Source organism: Ursus arctos, unplaced genomic scaffold, assembly GCF_023065955.2.
Source record: "Ursus arctos isolate Adak ecotype North America unplaced genomic scaffold, UrsArc2.0 scaffold_16, whole genome shotgun sequence".
In the NCBI taxonomy this organism is placed as follows: domain Eukaryota; kingdom Metazoa; phylum Chordata; class Mammalia; order Carnivora; family Ursidae; genus Ursus; species Ursus arctos.
In genome coordinates, this window is record NW_026622830.1 from 18341725 (window position 1) to 18356886 (window position 15162).

The 15162-nt window shown below is 59.6% G+C and overlaps 1 protein-coding gene across 3 annotated transcripts in view; it reads right to left on the reverse strand.

The window, feature by feature from the left end:
- Positions 1-275: 275 nt before the first annotated feature.
- The window catches only part of PLCG1 (phospholipase C gamma 1), a 36356-nt gene continuing 21469 nt past the window's right edge, over positions 276-15162 (reverse strand). For 2 of the 3 annotated variants that reach the window (XM_026503507.4, XM_044385825.3), the window contains 28 exons: positions 13131-13215; positions 12955-13038; positions 12688-12722; positions 12393-12465; positions 12192-12293; positions 11847-11965; positions 11676-11761; positions 11482-11602; positions 10889-11057; positions 10635-10757; positions 10452-10553; positions 10185-10372; positions 9745-9945; positions 9545-9664; positions 9275-9455; positions 8259-8336; positions 7346-7449; positions 7026-7122; positions 6708-6777; positions 6026-6183; positions 4535-4631; positions 4161-4385; positions 3927-4075; positions 3056-3170; positions 2790-2951; positions 2595-2683; positions 2320-2504; positions 276-2141 (listed from right to left, as the gene is read on the reverse strand). In XM_026503507.4, coding sequence (XP_026359292.1) covers positions 2099-2141; positions 2320-2504; positions 2595-2683; positions 2790-2951; positions 3056-3170; positions 3927-4075; positions 4161-4385; positions 4535-4631; positions 6026-6183; positions 6708-6777; positions 7026-7122; positions 7346-7449; positions 8259-8336; positions 9275-9455; positions 9545-9664; positions 9745-9945; positions 10185-10372; positions 10452-10553; positions 10635-10757; positions 10889-11057; positions 11482-11602; positions 11676-11761; positions 11847-11965; positions 12192-12293; positions 12393-12465; positions 12688-12722; positions 12955-13038; positions 13131-13215 — 3361 coding nt within the window. In that variant the 3' untranslated portion in view covers positions 276-2098. The remainder of the gene's footprint in view (positions 2142-2319; positions 2505-2594; positions 2684-2789; positions 2952-3055; positions 3171-3926; positions 4076-4160; positions 4386-4534; positions 4632-6025; positions 6184-6707; positions 6778-7025; positions 7123-7345; positions 7450-8258; positions 8337-9274; positions 9456-9544; positions 9665-9744; positions 9946-10184; positions 10373-10451; positions 10554-10634; positions 10758-10888; positions 11058-11481; positions 11603-11675; positions 11762-11846; positions 11966-12191; positions 12294-12392; positions 12466-12687; positions 12723-12954; positions 13039-13130; positions 13216-15162) is intronic. The other variant, XM_026503508.4, reaches the window with a different exon arrangement.

Here is a 15162-nt window from a genome sequence, read left to right on the forward strand (position 1 = left end):
TTGCCTTCAAACCAAAAAACCACCTGCCATCAGAATGGGCTTTGCTGTTTCTTCTCTTCCCGCCCCCACCTACCCCATTCCCAACAGCCTCACCGTCTGTAGTCCAACTGTCCCCACGGGGCAGGTCGCAGCCAGCCCTCTCCCCCCCCCTCCTCCCTCCTCTGGGTTCTGCCCCAAGGCTTCCCTCCAAAGGTGAGGGGCAGGAGTAAGTTAGTGACGATCCTACTGAGAAGAAAATTACGGTTAAGTCCTTTTCAGAAGGAAGGCTTTTCCAATGAAATTTAAGATTTTTGTTAATATTTAAATTATAAACCAAATGTTGGCAACCAGATATAGATGTGTTTGCTATGGACAAGATTGTAAAGTCATACTTGCAAAGACAACCTGGGAATTAGTTTAAATAAACCAATACATTTTCTCAGAAATTGTATAATTTCCTTCGGTTTACAATCCATGATATGGAAAGTTTAATAGAATGTTAAATAATTTACCTTCTACCCTAAGAGTAAGCTATAGAAAACGGAATCACTATTAGGATCGAATAATAACAAGGCTTTAACGGCTCAGTGGTTTTTCTTAAGAGTATATAAATATATAAATCTTGAAAAAGTAACACTGTTAGTTGAGCTGTAAAATCCATAAAAATAACAGTTCTGCCACAGTGCACAGACAAGTTCATTCATTTTGCTCCCCAACCTCCCAACCAAGCAGCTTTCTGGTTAGAAGTGGAAGACCTAGAAAATCATACACCTACGTGAAATAATGAAGATAGTGAGAAACAGGGTGTGCAAAAAATAACCTTTAAAATTCCATCTCCAACACCACAGATGCCCAGTAACAGGACTTTCAACTGGTTTAATGAACACTCAGGATCATCTCGGCATCCTTCTGCTGTGCTGTCTGCAGGCTCCGATCCCAGGTCTGCTGCTGCAACAGGGACAGTGGTCTTCAGTCTGAACTAGGGGGCGGGCGGAGGGGGTCCCCTAGCCGGCCTGCTGGAGGGCGCCCCGAAGGAGGCATGTCCGTGTGTGCGGGAGTTTCCTGAACGCACTGGGGAAAATCCCCGCTATGGCCCGCTACTTGCTCCTCCATCCCGGCCCCGCTGTACCCGTCTCCGACAAAGGCCTCCCGTGCGTCGATCTTGCTGTTAGGCTCTCTGCCTGGCAGTGGCCTCTGCGTAGGGGCAAGGCACGCCCTCGCTGACCACGTGGCAGGAGCCGCTGTGCAGCTCACCCCAGTGAGCGGGTCCGGACTTCAGGTGCACATCCAGAGCATCCACCGTGGGCTGCCACCCCCCGGGCTTCGGGTAGCAGGCAGGCAGTGTGGCCCACGGTGGCACAGGGTGTCCAGGGCCTCCTCCTCCCAAGGTCCTGAGGTGCCGCTGTCCCTCCTCCAGGCGGCGCCCTGGGGCTCGGCCTCCTCGGGCACCCTCACACGGGGCCGGCAGGGTAACCCTCCACGGCCCACCACTGCTGCTGTTACTAGCACGATCCCCTGTAGGTTGCAGGCTGGGCGGTATTCCCGGCCATGGGCAGCGTGCCCTTGTGCTGTGTCCTCTTCCTCGAGCAGGCAGAGCCCCTCTCCCGGCGGGTCCTGCGCTCCTCCGCCCTCCCTGGCTCCAGGGCCACCCTACCCCCGCCCCTGCCCGGCTGGGGTTTTAAAGCTACAGGACAATGTAAACTTGGGATTGTTTCCCTGGCCCAGCGAGGCTGCTGCTGCTGCTCTCAGGAAGGTCAGCGGTTCCTCGGAGCCTCCCGTGCCGCGGGCTGAGGCAGCCTCTCTCTCCAAGGCGCTGCAGCCATGGTCCTGGCCCCACAGACGGAAGGCTCCATCTCCCGAAGTCAGGACCAGATGTGTGTGCTTAATTAATTCGAGACACAGTACAGTTTTTGCCTTCACCCAGAGCTGGGGCATGGAGGCCCCAAACAGTAATACATCTCATTAATGGCTTGGTTTTGTCTAGCAGTCACTGCTGGAATCCAGGCTCCAGGCCTCGGGGCTAGGATGGCTGCCTCCACAGGCCACTTCCCAAGCACCCAGCTCACGGCGCTCCATGAGGCACGCGGCACCTGCTGCTCTCAACGAGGCTGGCGCATGACTAGAGGCGGTTGTCTCCGTTGACCCGAGTCCTTCGTGGGGCCCTGGACAGAAGAGAGTGTCCTTACCAGGAGTGGGGCCTCGCGGGCCCAGTGGAACAGCCCAAGACAAGGAAAGCCAGACAAGGAAAACTTCTACCCAGGAGCAAGAGAAGGACACAGAAGGGGCCGCAACCTCCCCTTCCCCTCTCTCCGATATGCCACCCATGCTCCATCCCCTCACCTCCGTTCCCGACTGTCAAAATGGTCTGCCAGCTGCTCCTGGGAGATACGAAAGTCCTCAAATGGCTGCTGGTAGCGGGCTTCAAAGGAACCTTCCCGGGCCCGGCCATGAAACAGCTGGCCTGAGGTATCGGAGCCCCGCTCCCGCAGAGACATACTGAAGGGACTGAGGTCCCCGTTCTCCTGCTTCAACAAGAGCAGTGCACGAGCGGTCAGTGCCTCCCTGGGACCTTGTAAGGCTGTAGCCCGCCCGCCCCCCGCCCCCGCTATGGTTACCTTGGCAGGGAAAACATCGATCTTGACGAGCAGGGAGGCCAGCTCCAAGTCCTCACTGTAGTTGTTCTTCAAAGGCACGGCTCTGTATCCTAGGAGGAGGGAGGCTTGGCCCTCAGCCTGGGCGGGAGCCGAGCGGGGGGCCCACCCCCCACGTCCCCCACACTCCCAGGTACTGTCTCTAGGAAGGGTCCTCACCTGTCTTCAGGCCTTTCACCGGGAAGGTAGCCTGAGCCAAGAAGTTCTGGTCACTAAACATGTCTTCCTCATACACCACAAAGCGCAAAAAGGCGAATTCCGGGTTACTGATCTGGAAGTGGAAGGGCTTGGCAGGCCACACAGGGTTCAGTCCATTGTCCACTGCGAAAGTCAGGGCAAAAGGCCTCAGGCCACCGCCTTGAGAGGACAGGGTCGCCGGTGTGGAAGGGCCTTCAGGGCATGACAAGCGGGGAAGGCAGACCTACCCACAAACTCTGTCTTCTGCTTGATGCTGTCATATTCCGCTCCGGCCACCTCAATCTCCACAAAAGGACACACGATGCCTCGGCCATTCTTTGGCAGGTGCCGGGCCCCCAGCACCTGGAAGGCAGGCCAAGATGGGCTGGGGACTGTTCTAGCTCCTTCCCAGTCCTCACTATGCAGTGGAGGCACTGCGCCCTCTGCTGGACCCGCTGAATGGCTCCCAGCATCAGAGCCGTTAAGAGCAGTGGCGTGGGAAATCTTCGCTTTAGACTTCACGGGAGTTTTCCCATCTACCTCATTAAATCCACGTCTGTTCTAACATGGACATCTTTTAATTAAGACTTCCCCACAGGGAAAAAAAACAGCAATCTCTTCTCGGAGAAGGAGCAAGTGCTCACGCTATGCTCTCCTCACCCCACCCACCCTGAAGCCCACAGCACGGCTCCTTGGCGCCCTCACCGCCCAGCTGCTCGGGACTGGTTCCAAAACAGAGCTGGGCGCAGGGGTCACTCACTCTCAAGCCCCATTCTCGCTGGCCCCTGCGGCTGGCTCGCCACCAGCACCACCTCCCTGTCCTGCCAGGCAGCGGCTACCCACGGCTTGGCCTCACTGGACGGTCTGACTCTTCAATGCTGAGAACAGGCCACGTGTAGCCCACCTGCCTCGGGCCTTCCCCGCTCTGGGCCCGGCCCCGCGGTGGAGCTGGCAGCTGCCTTCCTGCCTCAGAGGACGGTGACACCTTCCTCAAGCTCAGTAACAGGCCAGTGCCCCCTCCCACCCCAGTCACACGGACACCCGATCCTTGACTCTGGAAAGGAGCCCCGGCAGAGCGACCCCCACCCACCCTGAAGCCCGTATGTGTGCACCACGCACCTCAATGCAGATGGCATATGGCTCTAGGCCTCGGAGGCTGCTCTTGTCAAAGGGGTCAAAGGCCTCATCCCGCATGGTGCTGGGCTGCAGCACGTAGCCGCAGTGGCCGCCGGCCATGAAGAGCGCCTGGTTCATCTGCATAGGCTTGTCTGGAAGAGCCAAGGCACGGTGGACTCCAGCCCAACGGCCCAGCAGAGCCCCCGCCCCGCCCCGCCCCACAGGGCAGCTCCTCACCTGGCGTCTGGAAGTTGAGGGCCACCAGCTGACTGCCGCAGATCCACATGGGCAAGGGGTCGTAATTGGAGGAGTCTAGCCGCTGGCCCTTGGGGTAGATGCGGGAGAGCTGCAGGCGGTTGTACTGGAGGAACTTCTTGCCTTTGGCCTTGTTCACGTATTTCTCAGCCTTGGTTTCCGGAAAGGACGACATGTCCCGGTAGCAGGCACGTTCTGTGCCAATCTCTGGGCCAAACAGGGAGAATGCTTACAGAGTCAGCCCACCCTCCCAGGCAGTTCCCCCAAACCCCATATAAAGGAATAAAATGCTGTTCCCTCTTCCACCTGCCAGGGAGGGTACCCAAAACCCACCCTGCCAGGGCCTCAGTCCTTACTCTCTTCATCGAAGGGAACAGGCCGACAGTAGACAACCAGCTCGGAGAGCTCCAGGGCAATCTTCTTCCTGCGCTCCATCATCTTCCCCTCCGTGAGCTGGTGACACACACAGCCTGTAACCCCAGGCTGGAGCCCCTGCCCGGCAGAAGGGTGCACCCACACCGCAGGTGCTCTCCGGGCCCTTCCCTGCCCCCTGCATCTTCCAGACCCCACTGGACAGTAAACAAGGGCCCTCTGTCCCCAAGGCCCATTCCAGAATCATATTTCTTCTCTGCCCTGAAGGCCACACTTGCCCTCCGAGACTCTTGGAGGGTGGGATCCTCACCACCACCCATGCCTCAGTGACAGCTCAGAGTCCTGGGGCTGGCTGTGCTCTCCACTGATGCTTTGTGACCATCGGGTACCCCGCCTCCCCTGGCAAAAAGGCAGCTTCCTGTGACTTCAGTGGGACGCAGGCCTATGGCTCAGTCTTTGGTACCCTGAGGATGGTTCCCCCCACCTCCCAGCCCTAAGAACCTCACCGCTTTAGCTCCCCCAACCCCAGCGCAGCCACCTACCCACCACAGCCACTCACAAGTGTGCCCTGTCTTGTCCTCATCCCCCCGGAGGCCCACTTTCTTCCATCTGGGGCTCCTACACTCACATTCTTACTCCCTCTTTCAGCCCAGACCCCAGAATCCATCCCTCAACCGGTGGGTCTGCCAGTAAAATCCTCAGCACCTTCCATTCTCTGTGGGGCTCGTGGGTACGGGTTTTCTGAAGCAGCCACAGTCCTGTAGTATTCTAGCCTTCTACCCCACACCAACCACCAGGGGAATGGCCATCCCACGAATTCCCTTAACCCTTACGCATACTTTCCTCTCCACTCCCCCAGCTCCGTGGAAGAGGCCTCCCTCCTCCCCTCCCCGCTGGCTCCTTCAGCAGTCAGTGTGAAAGCCTGCCCGGGCTCTGGCCCCGTAGAGGAGCACCGCCTTTGCCACTCCGTACTCCCCGATGCCCACTGCCACCCAACCCTGGCCACCACACTGCTATGGTTCCTAATAGTGGCCCCAGGGCCGTTTGCTGCTGACAAAACCAATGGGCACTTTCAGGTTCTTAGCGTGCCTGTCAGTACCTCCACAGCCCCACAACGCATCAGACCCCATCCACCCTGGCTGCTTCCCGCTTCTCTGGCCTGCCCTTCCTGGCTGCTCCCCCGGCCACCCACACCCTCAAAGTGAAGCCCCCCTCCCACTCCACACCACTCATTCCTCCGGCTTCCAGCCCAGGACTTCCGTGGCCTCTGCCCTTGTATATGCAAGTGACTGCCAGGCAGACCCACGGGGGTGTCTCCGGCGATCTCCAACTCAGCACTGATGGAGCCACGGGGCTGGCTCCGTGTGTTTCCCGCAGCTCCCGGCCTACTAGTGGGCTTGGTGCCGCAGGCCTCACCCCCAAAAGGCTCACAGGCTGCCAACGCGCCCCCCTTCGCCCCCACAGACGCCTCTCACCCTGGCATCTGCCGTCTGGGCCACTTCTCGGATCTTCTTCACCCAGTCCTGCAGCTCCTCCTGTGAGTCAGCAGCGACGTCCAAGGACCAGTGCGCCACTGAAGCCATGCTGATGGAGAAGACGAAGAGCCGGCTGTTCTTGCCCTCAGGACGGATGGCTGGGAGAGCGAGAGAACAGAGCTGGCAAGATGTTTCTGCGTCTCAGACAACACAACCCAGGCGCTGGCTCAGCGTCCACCCCCAACCTGTCCTCCCTCCCACACATCGCAAGGGGGACAGGGCTGCTCGGCCAGACCCATGTTCCAGCAGAGGACGCCACGGCTCTGAGAGAAGTCACTGCTGGGAGAGGTGGGCCCGGGCTCAAACCTGGGTCTGTCTCCCCTGTGTCCCCTGCCCTGCCCCACCCTGTCTCCACGCCAGGCACACCCTGGGACCCCGCCTATGAGGACTGTGGAGGTCAGCGAGCCATCTGCGTCTCCCACAATGCCTGGCTCCGGGTGAGCATGCAGGGCTCAAAGCTGGAGGTGAAGACAGGAGCCCAGGGCGTCAAGGGGGAATCGAAGCACAGGGAGAGCTCAGAGTGAGGGCAGCCTTTGGCTTCTTCCCGCGGCACACACTGAGAGCCACAAAGGACAGCCTGACCCTAAGGAACGGTGGGCTGGAAAACGGGATGGGGGCTCACCAATCTGACAAGCCGGCACATCCAAGACCCCCCGGAGCAAGTCCCCCAGGGGGCTGTTCTCGTCCAAGTGCTGTGGAAAGCAAAGCCCATGGGCTCGTCAGCTTACCTGCTGTACGCATGCGTGGGACGGGCGGTCTGTGTGCATGCAACAACACATCTCACGAGCATACACAGGACAACACAAACACAGTATGTGTCCTGGAAACCACGGCCCCACAGTGGGTGTGAGTGGACCACAGATGATGGGGGCCGTGCGTGCACAGGCACCCTGACAGTGTGTGTGGCTGGCGTGTCCCACCACCATGGCTCCGTGCTCACCTCCCTCTCCGGCTCCAGGGATGCAGGGCTGACCATCTCCTCCACGTAGTTTGACGGGAACCACAGCTGCTTCTTCCCCCCGTAGTCCCCCCGCCACCTGTGGAAGCCACATGGTGCTGACCCCAACAACCACCCCAAACTCCTACAAGGAGGGGAGCCCTTGTCACGGCCCCACACGGAACCCAGGCTGCAGCCAGCACTGCCGGTGCCCGTGCGGGACAGACGTCCCACGGCCGTGCGGTGGCGGCAGTGCGTGCGGGGTCCTCACCTCCTGGCCTGCCACACACCCCACAGGCTCTGATTCCGGGGACCGGGCTTACCAGCCGCCTTCTTGCTTCTCCACGTTCTGGATGATGGCGCTCTTTGTGAACGTCAGCTCGTCCTCCCTCTGGGCCTTGTAGTCAAAGAGGGCTTTGACCGCACACTGCAGGGGGGAAGCGCCGCTTAGAGCAGGTAGTCCCTCCTCGCCACTCTCCTGACCTGGGGCAACCCATTCAGCCACAGTCCTCACCACGGGCCCTACAGGAGACTCCAGGGCAGATGGGACGGAGGGCAGACCCAGGGCCTCTGCCAGTGAGACTCCTGGGAGTCCAGGTGGAACCCTGCAAGCGCCCCAGCCTGGGCCTCAGGGAAAACCTTGAATCTGTCCCCAGGGGTCAGGGCTGGCAGGCCAGGTAGGACAGTATCTCTGTAGGTGCCCCGAGTGCCTCCCCTGGGACCTGAAAGCCTATGGGCATGGCTGGGACCCCATCATTCCTCATCTGGAAAGTAGGAAAAAAGAACCTTCTTCCCAGGCTCCCTGGCTGCTGAGCGAAGGGGCTGAGGAATAGGGCACAACTCCTTTACTCCTTGGAGAAAAAAGCAAAAAGAGGAAGATGCTCTCTGACAGATCTTCACGAGGTGAGGGACTGAGTAGCAAAGAACAAAGTTTTCTGGCCAGTGTGGCCTGCCCCTGCCCTGCTGCCACCCAGGGAGGAAACGGGAGTTACCCTGGGGGGCAATCTGGAAGGGTCAGTGTGGACCCCCCAGGGACAAGGTCTGGGAGGGGGTCGGCCCCAGGAGAGCTGTGGTCATACACAAACCACACGTCTCTCACAACCTCTCAGGCCTCGGAAAACCACAAGCACCACTTCTCCACAACGACCACAGATGGGCCTCTGAGCAGAGAAATGCAAGCCCTGAGCAGCTGAGGACCCTCGCCTGCTTCCTGTGCCCAGAGGCCTCATGCTATACCTTGAAAGTCGGCATAGGATTTGCCTCCACGTAGAAGCCAGGGTTGCGTCCCTCATACAAGGCTCCATAGTCAGGCTCCTGGGAATAGGACCAAATGGGATCTGTTAACACCTGGGGAGGACTACCGGCTTCCCTGTGCCTCCGATCGGTGCGGCAGGCCCACGTGTCCTGCCTCACAAGGCCAAGTCTGCCCCTTCCCTGGCGTCGGGTCCACCAGCATCTGAGACCTGTGGGCACGGCCTAGCCCTCCCCTCTCTCCACCTTCTTACACCCACCTCATGATTCTGAAACCTCTCTGTTCCCAAAGGCCCAAACTGCTGCCCAGCTGTCTGCAGTGGAGTCCCGCAGGTGCCACGCACTCAACTTTCTAGCCCAGCGGCTCCCTCCCTTCCCCACACACGCCAATCCACCAGCCCAGCGCCGGGCCCCAGTGTGTGTAGTCCTCTCCTTGGACACCCATGCTCACTGATGATAAGTCTCAAGTGGACCTCCCATCCTAGATGCCTTCCTTCTGTCCAAGGCCATGGTCCCAATCCCAAGCCCTTCCTGCCCCCAATGCCATCTGTGCAGCCTTCCACCTCACTTGTCTTACCCCTGTGCCTCTTCCCTCCACAGCCACACTTCTGTAGCCAACTCTCCCCTCTGCCCTAGTGAGTCTAGTCCATGCCCAGCTGGGGAAGCCTCTGGCCTTGGGCCTACCATTCCCTGTGTGAGCTCCAGGACCTCCTCACCCCACCCCCCAGCTCGCAGGGGCGCTCTGCTTAGACGCCCACCTCTAACCTCTTCACCTAACGCACACTCATCCTTACAGACACATCCTCGTAGATAACAGTCCCTCCAGGACACTGTCCCGGCACCTATACCGTGGCGCCCAGCCGGGCAGAGGGACCCGTCCAGGATCTCCTACAATATCCCTGGCTTCTGTGTCTCATACAGCCGGACTGTCCCACGACCGCCCAGCAGCTAGGCCAGGGTCACTGCCGCCACGCCGCCCGCCGCAAGCACCGGGCCCTCACAGCGGTGCCGATCTTCTCTAGCGCCTCCTCGTTGATGGGGTAGCGCAGCTTCATCTTGCGGTACAGCGGGTGCTTCTCATAGTAGCTGATGAGGTCCACGAGGCTGTCAAACTCCGAGTTGCCCAGCATCACCGTCTGGCCCTCCTGCTGGACGCGGCAATGCTTGATCTTGCCCTCGGCCCTTAACAGAACAGTCACACGGGGTCAGGGCGGCCCAGACTCAGGCGTGGCCCCGCACCACCTAGAGCACCCCAAGGCCGCAGCCCTCACCGGAAGGAGATGGCGTAGGAGTTGGGCTCATTCCGTTTTCTCACCAGGAAGGCCCCATCCCGGGGGACACGCATCAGCATGTGTTCAGCCTGAGCTCTGGTCAGGCTGGCGTGGTACCACCTGAGGACGGGCCCGAGTCAAGCCCTGGCCACCACCACTCAGGTCCCCACCCAGCACCTGGCCCCTGGCCCCTCCCTCACTCTTTGCTCTCGTGGGCATTGGTCTGCGGGACAGGCTCTGAGAGGCGCATCTCAAATTCGTTGCAGCGCAGGGGCACCTGCTGGTAGTGCGTGATGAGGTCATAGAGTGAGTCAAAGACCAAGTTGTCTGTCAAGAAGAACTTGGGGGCCCCAGCGTCCTGCCGGGAGTGGATCCGGCAGTGCTGGACTTTTCCGTTCCTCCTACGGGAAGACGGGGAGGTGGTGAGAAGCAGGCGTGGCCCTGAATGCTGTGCTCCAGCCCAGGCGAGGCGCCTGAGGAGCTCAAGGGCTGGGCAGACCCGCAGGACAGCTTCAAAGCACCCAGAAAAGTATGTGCGCGTGTGCGTGTGAGAGCCTGTAAGAGACCGACTACAGACTGTGGTGGTCTCGGGGCGGGGGGCGCACATCGGAGCGCAGCACACTCGCTGGGAGTGGGTTACCAGAAAGAGAGGGTGTAGTCGCCCACGAAGGTCTCGCTCTCCCGCACGAGGAAGGAGCCATCAGGGGCCCCGGTCTCGATGCAGTACTCGGTGAGCAGGCGCTCAGCGATGTGCCGTCCGTCCCGTCCCGCCCCGAGCTTCCCATGGAACCACTTCTCACTGGAGTGCAGCTCTGTGCTGCCACTGGCCTGTGGGGGGAGGGCAACAGCAAAGACACTCAGTGACTCTGACCCCAGCCCGGCCCCCAGCCCTGGGCTGGCCCCTCACCTCCTTGGGCTCCTCCTCATCCTCATTGCCCTGGTCGCTGCTGGTCTCCTCAGAGTAGTAGATCTTGCTGCTGGTCAGAACGAAGTAGTGGGGGTACCATTCCTGGGAGAGACCGAAGCAGGGCCTGTGAACGGAGGCCTCCTCCCACCGGGCCCGCCATGCTCAGCCCGGCCCGGCCCTCACATGGTTCACGGGGTCCTCCAGGTAGAGGATGCCATTCTTGATGGAGTTGCTGATATCATTCTCGGAGTACATCACCGACGTAGGCACCTCTTCGTAGGCGCTGCCCTCCGCCAGCTTCTTGTGCTACGGGGACAGGCCGGGATGTGGCAGCGCCAGCCCAGTCGCACCGCCCCCACCTCCTCACCCAGGCTGAGACCGCCAGCAGGAGCCGTGGCCTGGGAGGGTGCTAGGAAGTGTGGGGCCCCCGCCGTTACCTTGATGAGGATCTTCCTCTTGAGCTGGTTGGGCGAGGGGAGCCCGTCGGCAGCGATGTCCACGGGCTTGGTAAGGAGTGTGTCCCCAAGCACCTTCTTGAAATACTGTGCCATATTTCTCTGCTGAGCAATGCTGCAGTGGTCCTCGATGGACAGGATGACCGGGTACCTGCAGGGTAGGGGACCAGTGCAGTGAGAGAGACCTTACAATTTTGAGGGGTCAACACTCAGTCCAAACAGTCCCTCAGAAAAGGTGTTAGGAACCAAGGGCCTGGGGGCCCTGTCTAGAGGCGGGCTGGCCAGAGAAGATGCTGGCCCTGGCCGCTGGAAGGAAGTATTTTTTGAGGTTCGGTAGAGCTTTAGTTTGTTCCAAAGGCTAGAAAGAACCCACGAAGAGGGGGGCTGAGGGTGCAGGAAACAGGAAGGAGCTTCGGAAGAATGGCTCAAGCAAGCAGTAAGAAAGGGGGGGAGGCCAAGAAGGCAAAGATAAAAAAACAGGGGGAGTGGGGACAGGGCATTGGAGGGGACCCTCTGTCCCAGGAGAGAGCTGGAGCCAAGCTGACCCCCACCCTCCTCCCCTCCCTCTGACTCACTCTGAGGCCACGAAGGCATGCTCCTTGATGGTGTGCAGAACGTCCGAGAACTTGATCTTGGTGGTAAGGGTGTGTCCATGGTAAATGACTGGCATCCCATCTGGGCCGTCCCAGCAGTCCACTGGGGAGGAACATGATCATAGTTAAGACGGCGGGCCCCCCAACTTACTCCCCCAGCCCCGGCCCCCACGCACACTCAATGCAGCGACAGCCCATCCGCAGGCAGCGAGCGTAGGCTTCTAGGGAGGACTCGCTGGAGAACTGGTCCCCGGTCAGGTACCTGGACAAGGAAGGAGGGGCAGGGGTGGTTGGGTGAGTGCCTCCCTCCTAAGGGTGGGCCAGGTGGGGCTGAGGGAGTCACTCACGTGTTGTGGGAGGAAGAGATCCAGTAGTGGGAGAGAGGATTGTTCATGGTATCTGGGCACACTGCATCCAGCTGCGAGTTCCACACACTGTTCTCTTTCGAGAACAGGAAGGTGACAAACTGTCCAGGAACAAGAAGGAAAGGAAAGACAGAGTGAGCCACTACCCCAGCCCACTGGCATGGCTGTGGTGGGAAAGAGAGGGTGCTCAGGGTCATCGCGATGGGCAAGATGGACAGTGCGAAGGAACAACTTGGTAGCCCTAAGGAGAATCTGGCTCCTGGGATGCGGGTGGGGTTCTGGTCAGCGCCCCGCATTCTGACGGAGGGGTGTGAAAGGTGGGCTTACCTCATCCAGGGAGAAGTATGGCTCTTCAATTTCTCGCAAGGGGTCTCGAAGGAAGCTGAGCATGAACTCCTGCACCTGAAGCCGGTCAACAGCCCACAGCTCCTGGTGGGAGTGGGTTGGGGAGGGGCACATGAGAGGCCGCCAGTGATGAGCCCAACCCCCCTCAGCCAGGCACCCTGGCCCAGTCCAACCCAGCCGTACCCCCTGGTACTCGAGGAGGAACTGCTGGAACTCAGGAAGGGACACACGACAGAGCTCTGGCCGCTCCCCAGCCCTGTGGGAAAGAAGGGGAGCACCTGGCAGCCAGGTGGCTGGCGCAGCCCGTAGACAATGAGCGGCCCTTAGAAGGCAGAGCCCAGCTCCCAACCAGCACCGTAGCCCAAAAGGGTCCAGCATGGCACACCCCCTCCCACTGCCTCCTATTTGTACCAGGAGTCACCAGGCAGAGATGCAGGAGGCCCCAGGGAGAACCCCACCACCCCACTTCAAACCAAACCTCAGGGCACTGGCTTCCAAGAAGGGGAGGTCCATCTGCAGGAGACAGAAGCTGGTCAGAGCGAGAGCTCCTGACAGGCCACATGGGAAAAGGGCTTTCAGGAAGAAAGGCTGGGGCAACAGATAGGGGTAGGCCTCAAGAGGAGAAGAGCCGGAGAAATGGCACCCGAAAGCCCTCAAGCCAGGCAGTGGGGCTGAGACAAGCAGGGTTGGGGCTGGGGCGGGAGAGCAGGGGCAGGGGCCGTGGGAGGGCAGGTGGCTCATGCACCGTCTTCTGGGCGCTGTACATGAGGCTGCGGTACAGCTGAGCAAACTGCCCGTAGGTGATGTCACTGCTGCGCTGCTCCAGGTCCTACATGGCACGGGGCGGGACTCTGGTCAGGCCCACGGCCAGGGGCTCCCAGGCTGCCCCCACTGCCTGCGGATGGCCCGGGAGGTCCTTACCGTCAGACGCTCTCGGAGGAAGCGCATGTTGGGGACCCGGTAGTTGACCTGGGACAGCATGTTCTTCAGGTCCTTGGCTGATATACTGAGGAAACAGGGACATCCCCAGTGGCCTCAGCCAACCTCTCATGACCTCCGACTTGTGGGCTGAGTCCACCTGGGGCTGGACAGGTAAACACTACCCCGGCACCTGGAGTCCTGAGGTGAGGCTAAATGAGAACCCTTGGGTGACCAAGGGAAGTCCCCTCCTTTCTCTAGGGCTCAGTTTCCTCATCTAAGCAAAGAAAAAGGCCATGATTCTGGCAAGATTGGAGTGAGCAGGCTCAGTGAAGTGGGTCAGGCATGGGGGAGGGGAGGCAATCTTTAGGTCTCAGCACTCAAGCCTATACTATACCTCTGGCCCCCCAGCCATCCTAGGGGCTGTGGGCTCACCCAGACACAGGAAGTAGCCTTCCCCGGCTGAGCCTCCAGGCCCCGCACAACTCACTCACATACACCCTGGGGGCAGCTTGGTGGGGATTCCTGACCAGCCACCCTGGAATGCTGGCACTTTGTGTCTCAGCACCCAGCACTGAAAGGGTGGTGGCCAGAGGGGGTCCTGCTCAGCAATAGCACTGCTGATAACTGGGCAACCTCCTGGGGTCTGGCAGGGAGTGTCCCCGCACTCCAACGGTGCCCTGCCCAGGATGTGAGACTAGGGGACACTGCTGAGCCTGGCAAAAGGATGGAAAAGGGGGAAAGGGAGGCCTTCTCTCCTAGAGGCTGGTGTCAGGGAGGAGAAGGTGGGCACCCTCCTCCTCCTGCCCAAGAGTCTGGCAGGCAGCACCAAAACACCCTTCCAGGATTCAGCCCTGTACTGTGTGGTCCCGGCTGCTACTGGCAAGTGTGGTTGGGCAAGTGTGGTTCGGCAGGTGCTGGCTCTGCAGGTGCTGGCCCATCTGACCCCCAGGCGTCCAGCAGGGAGGCGGTCAGGGTCCTCGCTTTGTAGGTTAGGAAGCTTGCTGCATCACCAAACTCTCTCTTGACTCTCTGCCATCAGCATTGCAAGCTATTATCCGTCCCACCAAACACCTGTCTTGACGCTGCCGCCCTCTCGAGCTACCACTCCCTTCTCTGCTCTCCTTCACAGCACCGTGAAGGAGCCATCCATGCTCCCTTTCCTTCCCTGAACCCCCTTCCCCACTCCTCAAGGTCACCAACAACCTGTGTGCTATCAAATCCAAGGGCACCTCTTTGTCAACACACCTGATAACACCTGGCACAGCTAACCGTTCCCTCCTCCCCAAGCTTCCAAAACTCCAGGTTTTTCTCTTACCTCACAAGCTACTATTTCCCCTGGCTAGCTCCTCCTCACCTCCCTGATCCCCAGTGTCCAAGTGGCCTGGGATCAGCCGCTGGCCCTCTTCCCTTTTCTTGCTATGCTTCTCAGGTGATCTACAGCCTCATGGCTTATGGAAGGAACAGCTCTATGCTCCCAAGGTAACATCTCCCCCCCCAACTTCTCCCTTAAACTCATTCTACCCACCTGCCAATGCAACACCTCTAGCTGGATGTCTAAAGGCATCATAAAACTGAACACGGCCCAAACGTACCCCTAAGCTCCCGCAAATGTTCTCTTCCCATGGCCTTCCCCATCTTAGTCAATGGCAACTCCACCTATCCAGATGTTCCAGCCTAAAAGCTTACTGTTGCTCTAGACTCCTCTCTTTCTCTCACATACCACAATCAATGCTAGGAAATTCTATCGGACTCTTACCTTCAAAATGCAGTAGAGTCCAAATCCGACCACTTGCTACCACCGTCCACCCTGAGCCAAACCCTCTCATCTTCCAGCCAGCATGCAGAAGCAGCTCCCCGCACAAGCGCCCCGGTGCTGCCCCGCCCTGGACTCTCCAGCGGAGGCCGGCAGTCCTGTGCAACTGAAGTCAGGTCACGGGATACTTCCTTTCAAAACCCTCTGTGGTGTTCTAGCTCTTTCACGGCAGCCATCAGAAGCCCTCACCATGAACTGACCTCTGTCCCCCATCTCTCC